Source organism: Oreochromis aureus, linkage group 9 (genome assembly GCF_013358895.1).
Source record: "Oreochromis aureus strain Israel breed Guangdong linkage group 9, ZZ_aureus, whole genome shotgun sequence".
Taxonomy (NCBI): Eukaryota; Metazoa; Chordata; class Actinopteri; order Cichliformes; family Cichlidae; genus Oreochromis; species Oreochromis aureus.
The window spans coordinates 32,197,798-32,217,575 of NC_052950.1; the positions used below are offsets into that span (position 1 = coordinate 32,197,798).

General features: G+C 43.3%; 1 protein-coding gene across 2 annotated transcripts in view; it reads right to left on the minus strand.

Annotated features, from left to right (window-relative positions):
* LOC116320870 (disco-interacting protein 2 homolog C-like) overlaps nucleotides 1-19,778 on the minus strand; it is a 76,297-nt gene that overhangs the window by 15,787 nt on the left and 40,732 nt on the right. For both annotated transcript variants that reach the window (XM_039617685.1, XM_039617684.1), the window contains 18 exons: nucleotides 18,536-18,638; nucleotides 18,341-18,405; nucleotides 15,245-15,338; nucleotides 14,994-15,113; nucleotides 13,360-13,474; nucleotides 12,513-12,652; nucleotides 10,523-10,659; nucleotides 10,231-10,439; nucleotides 8,080-8,194; nucleotides 7,623-7,824; nucleotides 7,434-7,534; nucleotides 5,340-5,420; nucleotides 4,764-4,887; nucleotides 4,547-4,668; nucleotides 4,255-4,366; nucleotides 2,499-2,608; nucleotides 1,996-2,126; nucleotides 321-489 (listed from right to left, as the gene is read on the minus strand). In XM_039617685.1, the coding sequence (XP_039473619.1) occupies nucleotides 321-489; nucleotides 1,996-2,126; nucleotides 2,499-2,608; nucleotides 4,255-4,366; nucleotides 4,547-4,668; nucleotides 4,764-4,887; nucleotides 5,340-5,420; nucleotides 7,434-7,534; nucleotides 7,623-7,824; nucleotides 8,080-8,194; nucleotides 10,231-10,439; nucleotides 10,523-10,659; nucleotides 12,513-12,652; nucleotides 13,360-13,474; nucleotides 14,994-15,113; nucleotides 15,245-15,338; nucleotides 18,341-18,405; nucleotides 18,536-18,638 (2,250 nt within the window). The remainder of the gene's footprint in view (nucleotides 1-320; nucleotides 490-1,995; nucleotides 2,127-2,498; nucleotides 2,609-4,254; nucleotides 4,367-4,546; nucleotides 4,669-4,763; nucleotides 4,888-5,339; nucleotides 5,421-7,433; nucleotides 7,535-7,622; nucleotides 7,825-8,079; nucleotides 8,195-10,230; nucleotides 10,440-10,522; nucleotides 10,660-12,512; nucleotides 12,653-13,359; nucleotides 13,475-14,993; nucleotides 15,114-15,244; nucleotides 15,339-18,340; nucleotides 18,406-18,535; nucleotides 18,639-19,778) is intronic.

Below are 19,778 nucleotides of genomic sequence, written 5' to 3' on the forward strand. Positions count from 1 at the left end.
CAGGAGCAACCGAGCATAGATGATTTATGTGAGAAAAGCAAACTGGAGGCTGGATACATTATGTTTATGAGAAGGTGCAAATGTGATCAGAACAAAAAGTTCATTTTTTATATTGATATTTTATATCAGGGATTTCTATTATCAAGTTGTTATTCTGAGTTCTTATTTTTCATGGCCCACCAGCTTGTTTCTACTGCTTGCAGCTCGCTTTTCTGTATCTGCAGCCTCCTGGAAAAACTCCCATGTTTGAAAATGGTCTTAAATATGTAAACAGACAGAACTTGAAACCGACACGTTGCTCGTCTCACTGTCGTGCTGACCTTGAGCGCCTCGGTCTGCAGGCCGAGTCCTTTAGTGCAGAGCTCCATGACGCTGTAGGAGCAGAAGGTGTCTCGCACCCTCAGCTGGCTGACGGCCAGCAGCCACAGTGCTGGGTTGGACTCCAGCTCCACCGGCGGGATCAGGATGGACTGGTGGCCAGAATACACGCTGCAGACAACACAAAGGCTTTTCAGTGTGTGTGTCGGGTATCTGCATGTGCCGACTCAGAACAATAAGACAAATTTAAAAATGGACGACATGTTTACAAGCACTAACAACATCAGAAGACTGATGAGTGTTGATGACCTGGTTATGTACTTTTACTCACTCTATAACCGGTCACACTTACTAAGATTATGATTTATTGTCCCGAGAAACCGGCCAACCAGCACCACAGGGTCGTGTAACAATCTGATGTAAATGTGAGTTACTGTCAGCGAGGACGACATGAAATCCTCATGCCGAGGATGATTTGTTTTATTCAGAAGACATTTAGCAGCAGATATCGGCCCCAGACGAGTTGAGAATTTATGAGACCAAGATTTGAAAGTAAGCAGACCTGCAGGCCGGAGCCAAGATTTAACGTTTTAAAGACTGTCGAGTTTCAGGCGGAGACCTTTAAACATTAATATTACTTATTATTATTATCATTAAGTACAAATCACTGTTCTTGTATTTTAAGAGGGTGAGGTAGGGATGAGTATAACCAAACCTTCCATGTTCAAAAGCTAATCTTCCCCCTTTTTACTGAAAATACATCAATAAAGACTTAAAGTGTAACACAACACAACGAAGTTGTATTTATTTATGAATTTCTTAAATTGCCACTGAGTGTTGTAAGTAAGCACAACGTGTTACTGCATCCACAGGTTCATGCTATATAATGCAAGAGTAAAAGATGAAGGGGGGCAGCTCCAATCTGCAGTTATCAGCAAGAAAAGGCAGCCTGTGTGTTACAGGGATAAATCCATTTAGTGAAGCAGTTTTTAAGCATTGTTCAACTTAAGGTGTTCAAAATAACAACATGCAAGCCTGTTTTTAGCAGCGTGCTGCAGTAGTCATGGTGCTAAATTACCCTTCCTGCAGCTCAGGTTTGAAACCCACTGCACACATTATGAAATGAAAAAAACAAAGAAAGATGAGGTCATGAAACACAGATGTAAAGCACTTCAAAATGAACATATATGACTACATATTTATATGTAAATAAGAGTATGAATCCTTAAAATACATGTAGGGTTTAAATGATTGGCAAAACATCTGCTTTTATTTACTTTTCTGGAAACTCTGGGAGTTACTTTGGGAATAAAGTGGGTGTGTCTTTGATTTTGCACCTCGGACAGAGTTTTGTTCCATCCTCCAGATCATGGCGGGAGCGTTTCAGTGCTTAGCTTGTATAGGGACTGAAAATTCTTCCTGTCCTCCTTATCTGCTCTGAGCTGCTTGATGAGCTACGTTGAATCTGATTGAATAGCACGCATTGTCTTAAGTGGGATACTAAGCTACTGCAGCTACATACAGTACAAGTTCATATCTGTGCTGCTTTGATTTGGACCATCCATTCTTTAACATAAAAAAGTGCAAAATGAAATGACTGGAGGACCCTTCAAGAGTGCAAAATGCATATTTAATGGTTTGTAAGTGGGTGGAGATGCATTTAGGAGCTGCACCAACCTGCAGAGACACCAGAGGACGAAGCCGAGGCCGCAGTAGGGATCCAGACAGATGGCAACTTCTCTGGACGGGTACAGCTCACACTGCAGCTTCACTGACCGACAGAAGGCTGCAACTGCATTATGGGACATCTGGAGCAGAGAGAAGAGAGGGGAGGGAGAGAGACACACGAAACACACAAAAAGACAAACAAGGAACAAGATAGGAAGGTTCACAATTAATCTAAATTTAAAGTAAAACATTTCACATTTTTCGCCCAGTAAATTAATCTTTGAAAAGCGAGCGACATCTTAGATGGAAGAAGCGGTTTGTGTGTGGGGACTAAGCCCTTCGACTGTGAGCCAAATGTGCTTTCATTCTGCTTTCTACTCATTTTGCTGCTGCTCTGATGGCTGAATTTCCCTCTGGAGTAAGAAAAGTAATGACTAGAGGAGGAGGAGGAGGAAGAGGAGGGGAGTGGGACCAGGCGACAGAGGTTTGGTGAGGATTAGGGCTGAGCTGACCTGAACTCCGGCCAGCATGCCGGTCGTCGACACGCTGAAGTCCAGATAGGCCAGGCCGTCCGGGTTGGTGGGCTTATAGAGAGCTGGAGGCTTCTTCTTTGGCAGGTCATCTGCAGCATGCACACACACACAAACACACACACACACATATATTTATTTCAGTGCACTCAAGAGGACAGTCTGTTGAGTTTGGCTCATTTCAAACACTGACCTCCAGCTGAACCCAGAGAGAAAAGGGCCTCAAATATTCTGCTGCAGCAGAATCACAGCAACATGACTGATGTCTCACTTTCCATATAAAAAGAGAGCGCTTTAAAGCACAAGCATGGTGATACTCTGTATTTCTCTCACTGTCAACAAATCCCAAGGGAAGATAGAACCAACAACAGACAGTGCTAACAAGCTCTGTGTGTACAACTGCAGCCTGATAGATCCCTTTCCTCCTCCCCCATCCAATAAAATACATCACTGAGTATCGGCGTTACGCTGGGTGAGATGTTCTTTTATAATCAGTGGCACTCACACACCGTTGTTTATTTTCACCCGATCCCAGATATCCTCACAAGTGTTCTAAATCTGTATCTGTACTCTGCTGAAAAAACACAACAGCCACACGGAGATGAGAGTAAAAAAAGCATTAGGGTGTATGTGTGTGAGAAGAGCAGACGTGTGTATTCATCTGAATATGTAAGTCCTCCACCTTTTGGTAAGCATCTCTGTTTTGCAGTCACAGGGAATATGTTGGTCCCTCTGATAGATTTCCCAAACCTATAAACTTCATATTTAAATAATCTTGTTTGAATGATCATCCATGCACAGTTCACATTCTCATCCGACCAGTTTCTGACTAGCTGGAGATTTGTTGGTGGTATGATTATGGGGAGAAAAACTACAGCGTGCACTAAACTCAAGGTTCTCACATTTTAATCTGGTCCGCATCTGTCTTGAAATTTTGACCTGCCTAGATGTAGCCTGTCCGGTCTGTCCGCGCATTAACAGACAGTCGCACCTCCAGACTGCAGAGACTGTGACATGTTTGGCTCTCTGTGGTGAGTTTAAGGAGCCGGAGATTTGGATGGGAGCCACGGGACGAAGGACAGGGAGCTGAAGCAGGTAGCCAACTGTCACACGAAAGTGAACCCTAAGTGATCCCAACACCACAGCAAGTGCAGATAACCGATTTCTTTAGTGGGTTCACTGAAGAAAACATCAAGTGTTCCAGTTGTTCTATTTAAAGGGTGATCTAGATCTTATTCTTTGCTTTTAGTCATCCTGGCTCAGTAGAGCGATTCGGAGATTTTTCTTAAAGGGCAAAAACAAAGGAAAGAGTGTCCTTGATTTATAACACACACAAAGAAACACAATTATTTTTTGTTTTAATAATAATTGAAGCAAGAATTGTAATTCAATTAATTAGATTCAGACCCATGCTGACAGCAGACAAAACACTAGCAGAGATGTGGACTGAGGGGTGTGGAAAAGACACTTCCACACGCATCAATTCAATAAACTGATAACAGACTTGCAGCTACAGCAAGTTTTTATTTTTGGATAAATCACAGAGTGATGGAGCTGTAAAGGCAGGTTTCATCACAGCAGAGGATTTCATTTAATGTGCATTCTTTAGGTTTATATCTGCAACCAGAACTACTCAGACTGCATTGTGAGGCGGCTGTGCACGACCTGCATTTATGTTAAATTAAAGTACTTAATGCGAGCGTGATTTCCCTGTGCGGATATGAATGAAACGCTGTACCGGTGTCCAGGACTGGGGGCCAGTTCCTGATGTCCACCGTGGCCATGGCCTCTTTGGAGCGCAGCAGCTTACAGATGACGGCGGTGGTCATCACACACGCCGAGTGACTCACCTGCACAATCAGAAAGAGAACGACAGAAGAAGAAATTAAGCTCCCTGTTTTTCCCAGAGGAGATCAGAAGTCAGCCAGAGTCATACGAGTCTGGAATTAGCTGGGAGCGAGAGCTTGAACCCTGGAGGTCTGACTGAAAGAGAAACCGCATCGGTTTAACAGACAAATTAAGAGTCTGACCTCGACAATCATCTTAACAGTGGGCAGGGTGGTGGAGATGTTCTGAGGGTGAGGCGGTCGCACTGTGATGGGAACGCAGCCGGCGTACAGGCAGCCGTAAAAGGCTGCGATCAGGTCTATACCTGCAGAAGAAGGAGACACACAGGTGTGAACGATGCTTGCAGTGTCCAGGTGCTGTCACCTGAAAAGTACATTTAACATCTGCGTCGTCTCTCACCTGGCGGGTACACCAGAGCGACATGGTCTCCTTCCTGCAGACCGCCTCTCTCCATCAGCAGAGCTGCCACTCGCTCCGCCCTCTTATGCAGCTGCAGACAGGTGAGAGAGCTGGACACTGCCCCCTGCAGGAGGTGAGAGAGGGGAACGGTGTGAGCCATCAAGAAGCCACCTGCCACGCTCAAAGGACAAAAACTGCAGTTCATCTAACGGCCACTTGAGGACCTGCATTAATTAAGTTATGAATAATTAATTATACTGTTTTCTGCTTGCTCGAATTAGCTCATCATCCCCCATCATCAAATATGGCCACACCTGTTTTTATTTATTTACTTAAATTAATCATGATAATGAAGCCTGAAATTCCTGATTTTAAGCTACTGATTCCATGGATAAAGATCCGTTTTGGTATCGATTATGATCCACTTTTATTCTCCTTGTATTCAGCATCTTAACACCACAGAGCAGCGATGACTGATCTACAGATTTTTCACCTGCAGTTCACCAGCAGCAGGTTATAGAGCTCAGAACTGTACAATTTTTTAAGGTGGTCAGGTGTGTGTGGGTGTGCTGGTACCCGAGAGCTGAGCAGGGTGTAGAGGATGTGGTCCGGTGTGGTCTGAGCTCTCCACTGCAAAACCTCGGACAGGAACAGAAACTGCAAGACAGACATGAACACTTCTTTCACACACGCTTTGATGGCTTAATCTGTGTGTGTGTGTGTGTGTGTGTGTGTGTGTGTGTGTGTGTGCGCATGTGTGTGATCTGATTTCCGTCAATAGTTCAAGACTTGCTGATGTAATTCATAAAACAGCAGAGGTGCATCAAACACATTTACAAGGAGAATAAAATGATACATTTCTCCCATGATTTCAATTATTGCAACATCAGCATTTTGAGATAAAACTGCAAAGCAGACAAGAGACATTAAATTCAAATAGAGCTGATAGCATAGAGGGACTGCAGAGCATGTACAAAAAGTTTTTACCATCGAGTGAACTCCATGTCAACGTGTGCTTACTCATCACTTACTGCTTTTTACTGCTGAGTCTCTGCCTTCTGTCCGGCACATTAAAGCGGTTTAATCAATATCACAGGCGGTGAAATTTCAAAGCAGGTGAAAAAAACAAAAAACTGCCTCTGAAGATTATATTTACAGGCAGTTAAATGATGCAGACTGACTGACGTGACTGATGCTGAAAATCTGACTCCATCAGGCAGTTGAAAAAGTAGGCAGCCTATTCAGAAAGTTAATTGCCAGTTTATGTTTGTAAATCAATTTGTCCTTTTTATAAAATCCGTTTTTTCTGGATGTGTTGTTTTCCTAAAATGTCAAATTTGCAACTTCTCCCAGTTCTGTAACTACTCATTAACAGCAGTTTTCATAAAAACAAGACATCAAAATATTTCAAGTTATCTTTTCAGTGAGATTAAAACTTTATGCAACAGTACTTTAATTACCTAAAAATACTGTATAATAGATTGTTTTTATTTGTTTTTATCAGCTTCCAAAACCTCATAATTCACCGTATTCACCCATGAGAGGGAGGATACGGAGTATAGAGGACTGACAGGTCACAAAAATGACGACCTGCTGAAGTTCAAACTGAGCATCACGGGGGAGGAAAGGTGTCTTATCTGAGTATTGCAGAAGCAGCTGCTGGGATTTTTCCGCATCCCTCTCTTGGGTTTACAGAGAATGAGCCGAAAGAGAGAGAATATTCAGTGAGTGGCAGGTTTCTTTGTGAAAATGCCATGTTGCCTTGCAGCTGACAGAAAGGCAACACTAACTCAAATAACCCATCGTCACAGCCAACGTCTGCAGAAGAGCATCTCTGAAAATGAGCTGCAGCAACAAAAGACCACACTGGGTGCCCCTGCAGCTCACACTCAGTCACCAAAAGTGGCCACAGAAGACTGGAAAGATGTTGCTGAAGAGAAGAGTATGATGAATTTGCACAAAAACACAAAGGCATCCATCCTGGCTTGTTTGGTTTGGTGTAATATTGTGGGGGATATTTTCTTTGCACACTTTGGGCCCCTTAGTACCAACTGAGTATCATTTAAACATCACAGCCCACCACAGTATTGCTGCAGACCATGCCCATGCCTTTATGACATCTTCTGATCCTGATCCAGCAGGACTGCAGCACCTTGTTTAATGTATGCATGAAGCATCTGTGAAGACAAAAGAGGCTCCAGCCCAGGAGCTGTGTGTACCTGACAAAGCGTGCACGAGTCTGTGTGTTTGTGGTTATTCCACTATGCAGACGATTAGTTTGGCAAATATTTATGGAGGACTGAACAACTTCCATCAGAGTGACTCAAAAGTGAAGGTGAAGTCTTGACACGACTTTTCATACAAAATATTCTGTTTGATGTGATATCAAACAGAGAAGAGCAGAAAAATGTTCTAGACGCTGGAGTCAAAGAGATTTTGATGATTTTGCTTGACTAAATTATTAATAGTTTATCAGAAGTGCAGCAGATTACTTTTCCTGTCAGTCAACTTGTCGCTTACTCAATGATCTTCTGATCTCGGGGCTTTTCAACATAAAGTTACCTTTTTTGGGCAGAGCTTGCTTTTAAATGGAGTTGTGATGTTACTTCTTGAGCTGAGACAGTGTTTCTTATAAAAGAGAGTAACGCAGCTGTTTGCTGTCTGACTCACCTGGTCGTTATCATCAGTCTGTCCCAGGTCTCTGCCGCTGGCCTGAGCGATTCTCTTCCCTGACACCAGATTTCCCACCATCACAGAGGCGGGTCCGATCTCTGCCACACACAGACAGAATCAGCACATCAACAACTACAACTGCCCACAAGGTTACCACCTAAAAACCCTGAGCAGACCCTCGCCCACCTGGCTGTTTCTGCCGCGGTTTGGGCAGGTTGGTGACACAGGTGTGGGGGCACATCAGGACGTTGCAGGGGTGCAGCCCCCCCTCCAGGTACAGCTGCTTGATCTCCGACAGGTGGATGCCGCCCAGAGGAGTCTTGGGAAGGGTGTTGGCCGGCACCAGAGCCAGACAGAAGACGCCCACCCCGTGGATGCTGTCTATGGCCTGAGAGTCATGAGGGAGTTTGGTCAGACCGTAGATGGGATTTAACGTCCCCATGGGGTAACTTGCTTTGCTGAGAGTAGTCTAACACATTACACACATATCTATGTGGAGCAAGACGCACCAAACACAGTACACGATCCAAGTGTCCTACACAGTGTCCAACACAACCGCAAGAAAACGACATTTAAAATAAGACTTGATCTAAATCCAATAAGGCTGCCGTTCGCATCGCATCTGAACGTGCAGGAAAAGCACCTGCAGTACGCGGCTCATCCACTGGAAGCTGTCCTCCTCCGTGGAGTCCGGCCTCTGCTCGGCCACCACCACGATCCTCTCATCCCTCAGCACCGTCACAGAGAACACAGCTATCCTGCACAGACAGGGACAGCAACATCATGAGGACGGCTCCAAAACCACCAACCTGTTTGTTTTCTATCACATGTATAATGTTTTATTCCACTCTTTTGATCATTTAAAGCGATTTTATTTCATGAAGCATAATTCTGTTCAGCTTTTTTTTACCCATCAAGCTGCTTTCTTTGTCTTTTATTTTGTTCTATTTATTGAGCTCTTTCCAGTAGAGCAGTTTTACTTTATTAAGCTATTCTGACATGTTTAATCATCTATTTTTTCCATTCTGTTATTTATTGGTTTATTGGTCGACAGGTCGGTTCATGTTGTTTGTGACACAGTTATTTCACAAAGGATACATAAAGTATAGCTTATGATAGATTATCCAGATTGGTGTCCAGACTTGAAAAATGCGTTTCCTTTAGTTTTTTCACACTGCGAGTGTGTGATGTCACATAAGCGGAGCGCGACAGAGGTCACTGAGGAACTGACCTCCAGAGGTCGCTGCAGGTGGACTGTTTGATGCAGGTGGGTTCCCGAATCTTCGTTCTTTCCTTATCCCCTTTGTTTGTCAATTTCATTTTTTTCCATGGATCCTTCTTCATTTGCTTTCCTTCTTTCATAACCTCTTCCTCCTCGTCACTCTTCTTTATTTCCCTTCCTTCCTTTGTCTGTTTCATTTCTCCTTGACTTTTCATGTGTCCTTCTTTCTGCCCTTATAACTAGTTTGCTTCCTTATCACAGTTATTTTCTCATTCTGTTCCTTCTACTTGTTTCCATTCCCTTGGTTTGTTTTTTCATTTCATCCCTTTGCTTTTTCCTTATTTTTCCTTTTCCTCATTTTCTTCATTTCATCCTTATTTATAGAACTTTAAACATCGTTGTTTCCTTATTTCCTTTATTTCTAAATGTCCAAATATTTTTTCCATGAATCCTTCTTAATTCCCTGTTTCACTGCATGTTCCCGTCCTTTTCTTGATTTCTTCCTTTCCTTCTTTTTTGCATATCACCTTTTCTATCCTTGTCACCTTATTTCCTGCATCCTTCTTCAATCCTTTGCTTCCTTTCCTTGTTCCACTGCATATTTCCTCCCTTTACATATTTTCTTCTTTGTTTCACTGTCGTCTTCATTTTTTCCAGTAATGAAGCCCAGAAGCAGAAACTAAAGGCAAACATGGATGCTGGCATAAATATAATAAAACCTGATGGACTTTCAGCCTTTCTTCTTCAAGTTTCCTGAGACTGTTTCTGCAGCTGCTTCCTCCCTGAGTAGAAACTTTAAATAGCTCTGGGAAACGTCATCAGAGGCTGTCAGGTAAAAGATGAATTTCCTGCTCGGTGGCCGTGGACACAATTAAAGTTCACTCTATTACTGTTTCTGGATTCATCCACTATTGCTCTACTTTATTAGATTTATTATGAGCGGCAGCATTGCTCATTTATCAGCGTGACAGCCAACGTACCGATGTTGGACATCTCGCTGGTTTTCAGCTTCTATCGATAGGAACGATGATAAAAAAATAATAATTTAAAAAAAACGATTCGCTGGCGGTCGAGTCATGTGACATTTGAGAAATGTGCGATATGTGACTGCAATATTACATTTTCCAGCCAAGGACTTTAGTCTTCGTATTTTTACACTTTAAAACCTGGAGCTAAAATGAACTTTGTCTAAAATGATGAGCTGTTTTCAGGTTTGTTTCTTTTCAGAAAACAAATTCACTGTTATTAATCAGAACTGTCTGTCATTAAAATTTTATATACACATAAAACAAGATCTTTTAGTGATAGACCTAAAGATCACAAACTGCTGGAAACCTCTGATTACTGTCAGGAGCCATTCTAATTAATGAGGAGTTATGATGACCTCATGGCGACGACCACAGACTGGAGGTAAAAGATGGCAACTATGACACCTTCTGTTTGAATTGTGAAGCTGAGCGTGTGCACTGCGGCCATCTTGTTGCTTTGAAACAAAAAGCGAGGGATGGACCTACGTTCATCTTTTATATACAGTCTATTGTGACCCTCAAACCCCACCCACTTCACACTCACCTGCCCCTGTAGACGAATTTCATTGGCTCCACTGCGAGTGCAGTGGCAACGATGTCATCGGCATTGTGCCTCCGCCCGCTCACCATGATGAGCCCGTCCATCTTGCCTGTGATGAAGACGAGGCCGCCGGGGCCAATGAAGCCGAGCAGGCCAGTCCGCACGAAGGCGTATTCACTGATCAACCCTCCGCTGGAGCTCACCGGGTAAACCTGCAGAGGATGTTACAGCTAATACAGTATTTTTTTATTTTGGCTTTCAGTGTTTGGGTTCATGTCTCTTTACATCGCCTCACCTCAAAGGTGTTCTTGGTCATGCCCGTTAGGCCGTAGTACGATGTCCCGGTGGCGATGGAGCAAACGCAGAGCTCGCCGATCTCATCGGTCTGACAGAGCTGGGGCACGCCTTCCGGCTTCACTACACACACCAGGCCTGCGAGGACGAGACACACAGACGGTCAACACCCCTGAAACTTCTCTGCTTGTTTTAAAAAGAAGTTATTTATGGCACGAGGAGGAACATTATTCACTCCACACGCACCTGTTCATGAGACTCTCATTTCTCAAAGCTAAACTCTGAGCTTAAAGTAGGTTGTCCCAACCCGAGGTGACGTCCCCTCCTGTCTGTGCCACAGCAAAACCAGGTTACCCGTGTAAATAGGGTAAAAACTCAACTGGTGACAACGTAGTCCTTTTTTAAAGAAATATTTTGGGCTTCTTAGCTTTAATTGTAATATGTTAGTGGAGTGAGGGCAGGAAAGCTGGAGAAACGCCAGCAGTAATGCACAGAGTAAATGGCCTTGGGCTGGATTCAAACCCAAGTCTCTGCATTAGCCCCACAGCAGACTGGTCGCCTGCTCAATCCAGGGAGCTACAGCAGTATCTGTGACAGCATGTTCTTATGAGCTTTCTGATTCTAGGACTGGGTGTGAGGACAGCGATAACATCACGTTACACAGCACAACTATAAAATGCTGCATCTAGATCAGTTTCAAGTGACTCAGCAAACAATCTTTATCCCGTGCTTCAGCTTCTTCTTATTTCAGTCATTACAAAGAGAAACGCATCCAAGATTCCACAGAAGCTGAAGGAAAACAGATTTTGCTCCTTAGTTTAGTTTCCTTTGTGGTGCCTGTTTATTCCCTGTGGTGAACGCTGGGTAGGGCGACTTCACAGAGGCTGGGCCTGCGTGCTCACTCAGACTGAGTGGAAAAGACCAACTTTTATTATGGAGCATCAGTTTTATCTTGGGAAGGTTCCTAAATGAGTGAAGCAGCAAAGTCAGAGGTGATCAAATCCTCTTAATACTAAAGAAAAGCTCCCAAATGACGACTCTGTCTCATGAGTAGCTTTACAAGAGGATCTGAAACAGAAGACGGCAGCAGGAGCTGCTTTTAACTCATGAGATGGAGCCGTTTTATTATTGAGTGCAACTGTTTATTATCAACATTAAAATCTTTTAGTTTGCAGCTCAATGAGCACATTTAACTGTGGACTGCATTTTTATTCAAGACTCTAATAGCAGACTAATCTGCACTAAAACTAATCAGTGAGAAGATTTTTAGTCTAATCCATCTGCTGTAAAACGGGACAAACAAAAACTGCCACTGGTGTCTGTGGATTCTTCATTAAGACCTGAACAGATGATGTTTGGTCCTAAAAGCTTTTTAATGTTCTGTGTTACCTTGTTAAACTATGTGTGGGCTTCACCCCGGAGAGGAAAACTCGGCTCATTAGAACAGATTACAGGCTTTGCAGCCGTACTGCAAACTCTCCTGAGTTCAGAGCTTTCCATAATGTAAAGCAGAACAACGGTTAACGCGCTCATTCATGAGGAGAGAGAGGAAGGGGTTAAAGACCGGACACTGATGAAAAAGAGAAGCTGGGTCTTAAACTAATTTTACGATTTAATGAACTCAAATTGCAATAGATGGAAAACTAGAAAGGACAAAAAAGTTTGAAAAGTTTGCCGGATCCTTGCGTCAACGTTCAGTTGCGATTACAATCCTCGCTTTTATTTTGTAGAAACACAAATTGCCTAAACCCAAGTGAGGCATCTGTGAAGCTCACAATCATTTTATGAAACTTTTTTAAACCCTTGTCTTCTCCAAGATATATTATACTGCTGTTTAAACGTATCCCACCTCTGGCTTCCTGTTTCCACGATTAAAATGTCAACGTTTGGGACACTAAAGTTATGTATTTGTAATTTTCCTGACATAAATCTAAGTTACACCGGCTCAAACACACTTCCTCTTACACACACACACACACAGAACGATGTACCTCCGGGTGTGACGGTCCCCACATCCTGAACAGTGAGCACCGACAGCCGCTCCTCCGTGTCGACCCTGACGACGCCGTAGCTCAGACCCTGCATGGACAGGACGCCCCGACCTGGAGGCTGGCTGCTGTCCTCCACCGGCCTGAACACACAACCCGACACATACAAACAGCGGTGATCCTCTGACACAGCTCGCATCTGTCCAAACTGACAGAGTGCCACACTGCAGTACAGCACAGTACTGTGCAAACCCCGCATTTATTTCCATTTAGCTTTCACATGTTCAGTGGCTGCTTTTTCATTTTCATCACAGTCCTCGTGCCTGATCATTCCATGAGTCACTGAACACTGACCTTGGGCTTTGTTCTAGCATAAAACAGACGCTTAACTCAAAGGATGAACCAGTGTTGTGTCAAAGACAACTTAGCAAATTGAATCTTTAGGCACTTTGTTACTAGCAGCCTGTCGCATAAACACATCATTTATTCCCATTTTTTCAGGTGAATCTATGAAAATTGTCAGAGATGACAAAGCTCGACAGGCATAAAACACAGTGATTCCTGAAGAGCTATTAGCCAAAAGCTTGACATATCCATCCAAAATGAAGCCGACTCTCATTGTTAATGTGTATTTCAGATATTTTAAGACTTCTTCAGATGTTAAGCTGGATCCAGGTAGGCTCCTTCTGTTACTTCCTCTGATAAAATCTGTTCTGCTAAGAGAATAAACTGGATTGCTTTATGTGAAGTTTTTCAGCTGTACTTAGAGTTGTGTGTGTTTCCCCAGGTGAGACTGCTGCACATCTCTGCATAATCTGTAACGTGGAGCAAAGAGGTTGTGTTTACGTACCTCCTGATGGCCACCGTCAGGGCCTCGGGGGAGCTGGCGCAGGGACAGATGACTTCGGTTCTCAGCCCTTTGGTCTGAAAGACGTTGAGGAAGGCGTCGCAGGACGAGATGGACCCTGACAGACAGAAACAATAACAGAGTGTCAGAACAGCTTCAGTTCAGGTGTCGAGCCACTTTCACACAGACTCCTGACACGTGTGCAGAATTTAAAGAGCTGTCATGCGAAAGGCTTTTAATCACACAATGTGATTAAAACCACTCAAAAGACCTTTTTGTAGTAAGGTTTTAAAATGTTCCAGGCCAGTCATCAGATTAACCTTTTTATGACCATGTCTCTGGGCAGGTGCTGGACGGCTTTTTCTATTTTATTAGCACAGGTAACAGCGCACGGCTGGTTTTATATTTTGTTTGGGGGGTTTTATTTTCTCATTGGAGGGCAGATGTATACAGGGATCAACTGAAATTATTATTTAGGGCATGACTTCATCCCAGCGCACTTAGGCTAACATGTGTCACCATGTCAGAGCATTTAAAAATCAGTAATGTTGCCAGAAAGCTGTGTGTTTTGTATCTATTTGGTAAATGAATGGTAAAAATAAAGTGTGTATCCGTAACTGTGAAAAGAGATAAACTGAAAAAACAAATCAACACCTTTTTGTGTCATTAACATAACATTTCCTTTTAACTATCACTGCTGCTTTCAGTACTCCACTCTCACTGAAAATGTCCACAGTGGTTATCATGCATCCATCTGTGTGCTGACTACAAATGAAAAACGTTTGTCACTGACAGACAAACCTGTGTGATCTCTGAATGTTTACGATATGCTAAGATTAAAGCTGTACCGACACACAAACACACTATGAGACTTCAGCTTTTAGCTGGATTCATTTTTACTTGTGTCTCTCGCTCCTTCACCTTTCCCTCGATCGCCTCTGCCCAGGCGACTTGTCTGTTTACAGAGGCAGTAAGGCTACATCCCTGCTTTTATTTTGTCTCCAAATTTTAACATTATTTGTGGGGAATTTCAGGAAGGTTTCATCAGAGATTGAGTTTGAATTTCATGTCTCATAAATGCTTATCACACTGAAATGAGAAACTTTGGGAGAAACTCTTGATTTTTTCAAATAAATATCACCAACCAGATCCAGATATCCTGGGGCTGATCCTCTAATGTCAGAGCACACCTGAAGGCACCATGAGACAGCACCTGCTCAGAATAAATGTTATGACCTGAAAATCCTGCCTCATGCCAAACATGATGCAACATGATGCAAGTTTCAAGTCACTGCAGCTTAATGCAGAAAAACACGTTTTCTGTGGTCACTGCTAAACCAGTTAAACAGTTACTGAACTAAAAGATACAAACCATCAGTCTGGATGAGAAAAACATCACTTCCTGGTTCCAAGCTGTTGCATTTTTGTCTCATGTTAGGCTGAAAACCTTTTAATGTACCAAGTTTGCGCAGTCGGACACATCCTGCTCTATTCCTGTAAAGTGACCCAGTTTCCTGAAATCCCGAGAGAGTTTTCTTTTTTTTCTCATTTCCCTGACATTCTCTATCTCGAATACACCTCGCTAAACTCCCCCGTTAGTGAAAGAGCTCGGCTGTGAAGGCTGAGCATGACCTTACAGGGGTTTGATCCGTCGGCCACCAGCAGCATGCGCAGCGAGCTCAGGTTGATGTCCTTCTGGTCTTTGTGGGCCACCAGAGCCCAGTGCATGTCTCTGGACTTCACACAGGCCACCTTGGCTGCAGTAGGAGATGCGCATACAGAGAAAAAGAGTGGAATTAGCATTTAATCTATTTGACAGGCAGGTGAATGGAGGGAATTGACTGAGATGAGTGATAGGTGTGTGTGTGTGTCAGTATGTGTGCCTGACCTTTGTACTGGCAGACTTTCTGGATCCATGACAGAGGGTTGACCTTCATCAGCGAGTAGGGCACGCTGATCACGTGCATCATGTTCATCACACTCTGCACACACACACAGAAGAAGATATTCAGGGGAGGCTTCATGTTAATGTCTTTGGAATAAAGTTCTTCTGTTTTTTTATGTATTATTTGATAATAAAATTATAAATGGGCAGGAGGCTGGGGAGCGTGGGGAGAAAGCCTGAGGTGAAGTCGACCAGGTGAGCTATGAAGATATCTGTGCATTAGGTAAGACAGGTATAATCCCTTATGAGACGCTTCAGTGTTTCCCACACAAAGACCTTACTCGGGCAGGCCGCCAGCTACATCAGTCCCAGCTGAGTGATTCATTTTAGCATTTCTACATTTTTTAAACCTGTCTGGAAGAAAAACTCTCTGCACCCGATTTACAGTAGTTCTCTTGCTCTTATTTTGAAAGCTCATTCACTGCTATCATCTTGCTCTGGCCTCTTCACTCTTAGGTTTTCTTTACTAACTGGCTCAGTGGCCAGGTTGCTAATGTGCAGGTCATCGATTTAATTCAGGTGCTTCCCCGCAGATAAAGGATCCTGTCCCACTGTTGGACTAAACCCAAGTCCACCTGCTTGGATGGAAACAGTAGTTTGGACTTTGGCAGAACAGAACAAGGACAGCGGAGTTCATCAGCAGCTGGAGGAGATCCTTTTGCTTTTGGGAAGCAACTGGGAACAGAAGAGGCAGAGCGTGAGAGACGGGGACCGCCAGAGTAAAGCCTGAGGCAGAACTGAGCCCAAGCTGCTGCAGGAAACACTTACAGCACTCAGTGCACTGATAGTCCAAAGATGTTACACAGAGCTCAGCAGACCAGCCTCTACACCAGGGGCCCCCAATCTCAGTCCACGAGGGCTGGTGTCTAGGGATGGGTACCGGTGTCCGGTGCCATGATGGCACCGGTTCTGACATAAACGGTAGTAACCAGACCGAAAAGCAGCGCACATTTCGGTGCTTTATTTCGGTGCTTTTTTTTCCTGAGCCAATTCTAGCCAATCATTTTACGTTTCCGAGGATAGTAGGCGGGGCCAGGTACGTACGTTCTTTCAGAGCAGAGCTACAGATTAAAAATGCCCAAGGCAAAGCGGTCAAAAGTCTGGCTGTACTTCACAGCAAAAGATGCAAACTCAGCAGCCTGCAACAAGTGCTTTAAGCTGATACTGTGATACTGTCAAAGGAGGTAACACCTCAAATCCGATGAAACACCTGGCGACGCATAGCGTTTTTTTTAAAGCCGAGAAATGCGCCGTGTTTGATAGCTTGCTGCGAGACCTCACACCGTGCACATCTACTGCGGGTGTGGTGCCTGTTATCGGACCCGGAGTTAGCAACATCCCCCAAAAACCCGAAGAGTAGAGTCCTGGCCCCTAGCCCTGCCAGTGTAGCAGAAATGATGACGGATGATGATGGCAGCAGCAGCCGTTCTTCTCTGCGTGAGTAGCTTCATGTTGTTCGTGTGTAATTTAGGTTGAGTACGCTAACCACATTATTACATTAATGCATGTAAGGTGAACTAGCAAACACCGTCGTAGTTACATGCGGCTGTCTTCTTGTTTGATGGCAGATACTCCCTTCACCCTGGCCATAAAGGCTAAAATGACCAAAGAAAAAGTGGGAAACAGCTAAACATGAGAGGTTTTTGGACAAAGTTTGTGTTCTCCATTCTTTAAGCACCGGTTCGAGCACCGTTTAAGCACCAGTACCGGTTTGGTACTGGTATCAGATAAAACCTAAACGATACCCATCCCTACTGGTGTCCCTGCAGGTTTTAGATGTGTCCTTGATCCATCACAGCTGATTTAAATGGCTAAATTACTTCCTCCACATGTCTTGAAGTTCTCCAGAGGCCTGGTGATGAACTAATCATGTGATTCAGGTGTGTTGACCCAGGGTGAGATCTAAAACCTGCAGGGACACCGGCCCTCGTGGACTGGGATTGGGGACCCCTGCTCTACACGTTTAACCTGTGTACTGACACCAGGGGGCGGTGTCGTTTGGTCCTTTAGCTGCTACAGAGAGGACAGAAGTCTCTACAGACAAAGAGTTTCTCTGTGGTGACGTAAAACCAAGTGTTAAAAGTCATCTTTGATGATCTTTTGCACAAAGGCAGAGGGTCACTGATGTCTGGCTACATGCTGTTGGCCTTTTTCTTCCTTTCCTCCATAACGCTTCCTTCAGCACAGCTAAAAAGCTCCGCAAGTCCATTACATCAATGTAATGGACTCGTCTTTCTGTGAATCCTATTACTTACTTTTAATTTTCCATCCTTCTTTGTTCCCAATTTATTCTTCTGAATTGTTTTTATGTGGTTCATTATTCTGCTTTTATTTATCTTGTAATTATTTCTTATTAATTTTATTGATTGTTTTTCTTGCTTTCTGTGCAGCACTTTGGTCAATACACAGCATGCTTTATTGTGAGTTTTAAAAATACTGACTTGACTTAATAAAGTGTAAAAATTAACATTAAAAACACAATTATCATTTATGTATTTAATCAACCCTGAAATATAGTTCTTCTTCCAGATGTCAGAGCAATGAAATCGCTTGTTAATTTCATAATGAGAGATTAATTCATCTTGCAAAGTTACTGTTGTTGGTTTGGACTGGGTGGATGCCAAAGTGCTGATTAATGCTTCATCAAATATGTGATTATTCTACAAAAGAAGGAAAAAACTCAGAGCTAAGTTTAACAATGATGCTATAAGCTTGTTAACTTGTACTTAACCGCTTGCTAATATACTTAAAATATGTCATAATAATAACAGTGTTTATAGTCGTGTTCCATATGAACTAACCTTTGTTATAACTGTAATAATATAAAGTCTTACTGATCATTTTTCCAATGCCCATTGTGAAAAATATTTGCTTGATGTTACGGCCCTAGGAGGGCCTCCTCCTGAAGTTGCCTGTGGGCGTGTCCTACCATCATCTAGTTAGTCTGAAGACTACAGGTCAAAGTGACGGCCATTCTCCCAGCTAAAAACAACAGGAAATTAGTGTCATGACCTATGACCTCTTACAGGCAGATCTTACCGTCAGGATGCCGTGCCACAGACCCACGTCTTTTTTAAAGTCCAGCACGTTCACTATGGTTTCAGCTGCAGGCAGAGACGGAACGGAAGAGGGTTAAATTACTTATATATAACCCTGAGACTGCACAGTGTGTCTGCATGTGTGTGTGTGTGTGTCTGCATGTGTGTGTGTGTGTGTGTGTGTGTGCGTCCTTACCCTCAGTGTAGCTGCAGGACTGAGTGAGAGCCTGGCAGTGTGTGAGCAGAGCGATCCTCGTCACAGTGACTCCCAGCACACTGCCGTCCTTACAGGTTTTATACTGGGAGGAAAACAACAGATGGATCATTGAAAGCAAAGCAGAGGGAAGCTCTAAGTGACAGACTAAACCCTGCTGTACCTGTCGTTCAGGACAAAAGCGCAATCTCATTTCAACTTTGAAGAAATTGCATTTGTGGGTCTCTTGTTGATTGTGAAATAAATGCAAATAGATTATTATTAAAGATAAATGTTGCTGATTATTTATTCCTTTGTTTTTAGTTCATAAAAATCCAGATAATTGCAAAAACATTCATTTTAAAAACAATATAAAATACCACATGCTGATATTTGACAGGCTGGAAGTGTGCTTTATCGCTTTCTGGCCTACATACGCAGACTGACGCCACTTTTATGTCTGCAGCTACATGCAGCAACTGGAGTAGGTCACATTAATGTTTCATATATAACCTGTTTTCTCACGTTTATTATTTATTTAATGTAAAAAATGTTGATAAAAATGCCATAGAAATAGCAAACCCATTTCAGTCCCAGCCTAGAAATCAGATTCTTTCTAAAAGATGGTCTTGAAAGAAAGGTGGCATTTAAAATGTGAAACCTGCATTCCTTCCTTTGACCAGCAGGTGGCGAGCCTTTGACTCATGGTCACATGTAAACAGATGATAAAGCAGGGTACGCTTTGAAAAAAAACAAACACTTTAGCTAAACTGTGATTAGTAGATAACTGCCTCAAGGGAGAGCAGTGTCCTTCATTTTCAGTCAGTCAATATTCCTACAAAAACCACATTTATTCAATCCCCCCGTCAATAACCATAGCTACTCCCACCTATTCACTCAACCGACTGTTCACTCAGTACACCTGCTTGTTAACATAAATATCTAACCAGTTCAAACTGAGCATCAGAAAATTTTAAGTGAGTCTGAAGCTGGCATGCTTGTTGGTGTCAGGCTGGTCTGAGTATTTCAGAAACTGCTGATCACAGAAACATCTCTGGGATTCACAGACAATAGTGTGAAAAAGAAAAAATATCCAGTGAGCAGTTCTCTGGGAGGAAATGTCTTGTTGAAGCCAGAGGTCAGAGGAGTGCAGCCAGACTGCTTCGAGCATCTCTGAATGAACAACACATTGAACCTTGAAGCAGATGGACTACAGCAGCAGCAGCAGAAGGCCACACTGTGGCCA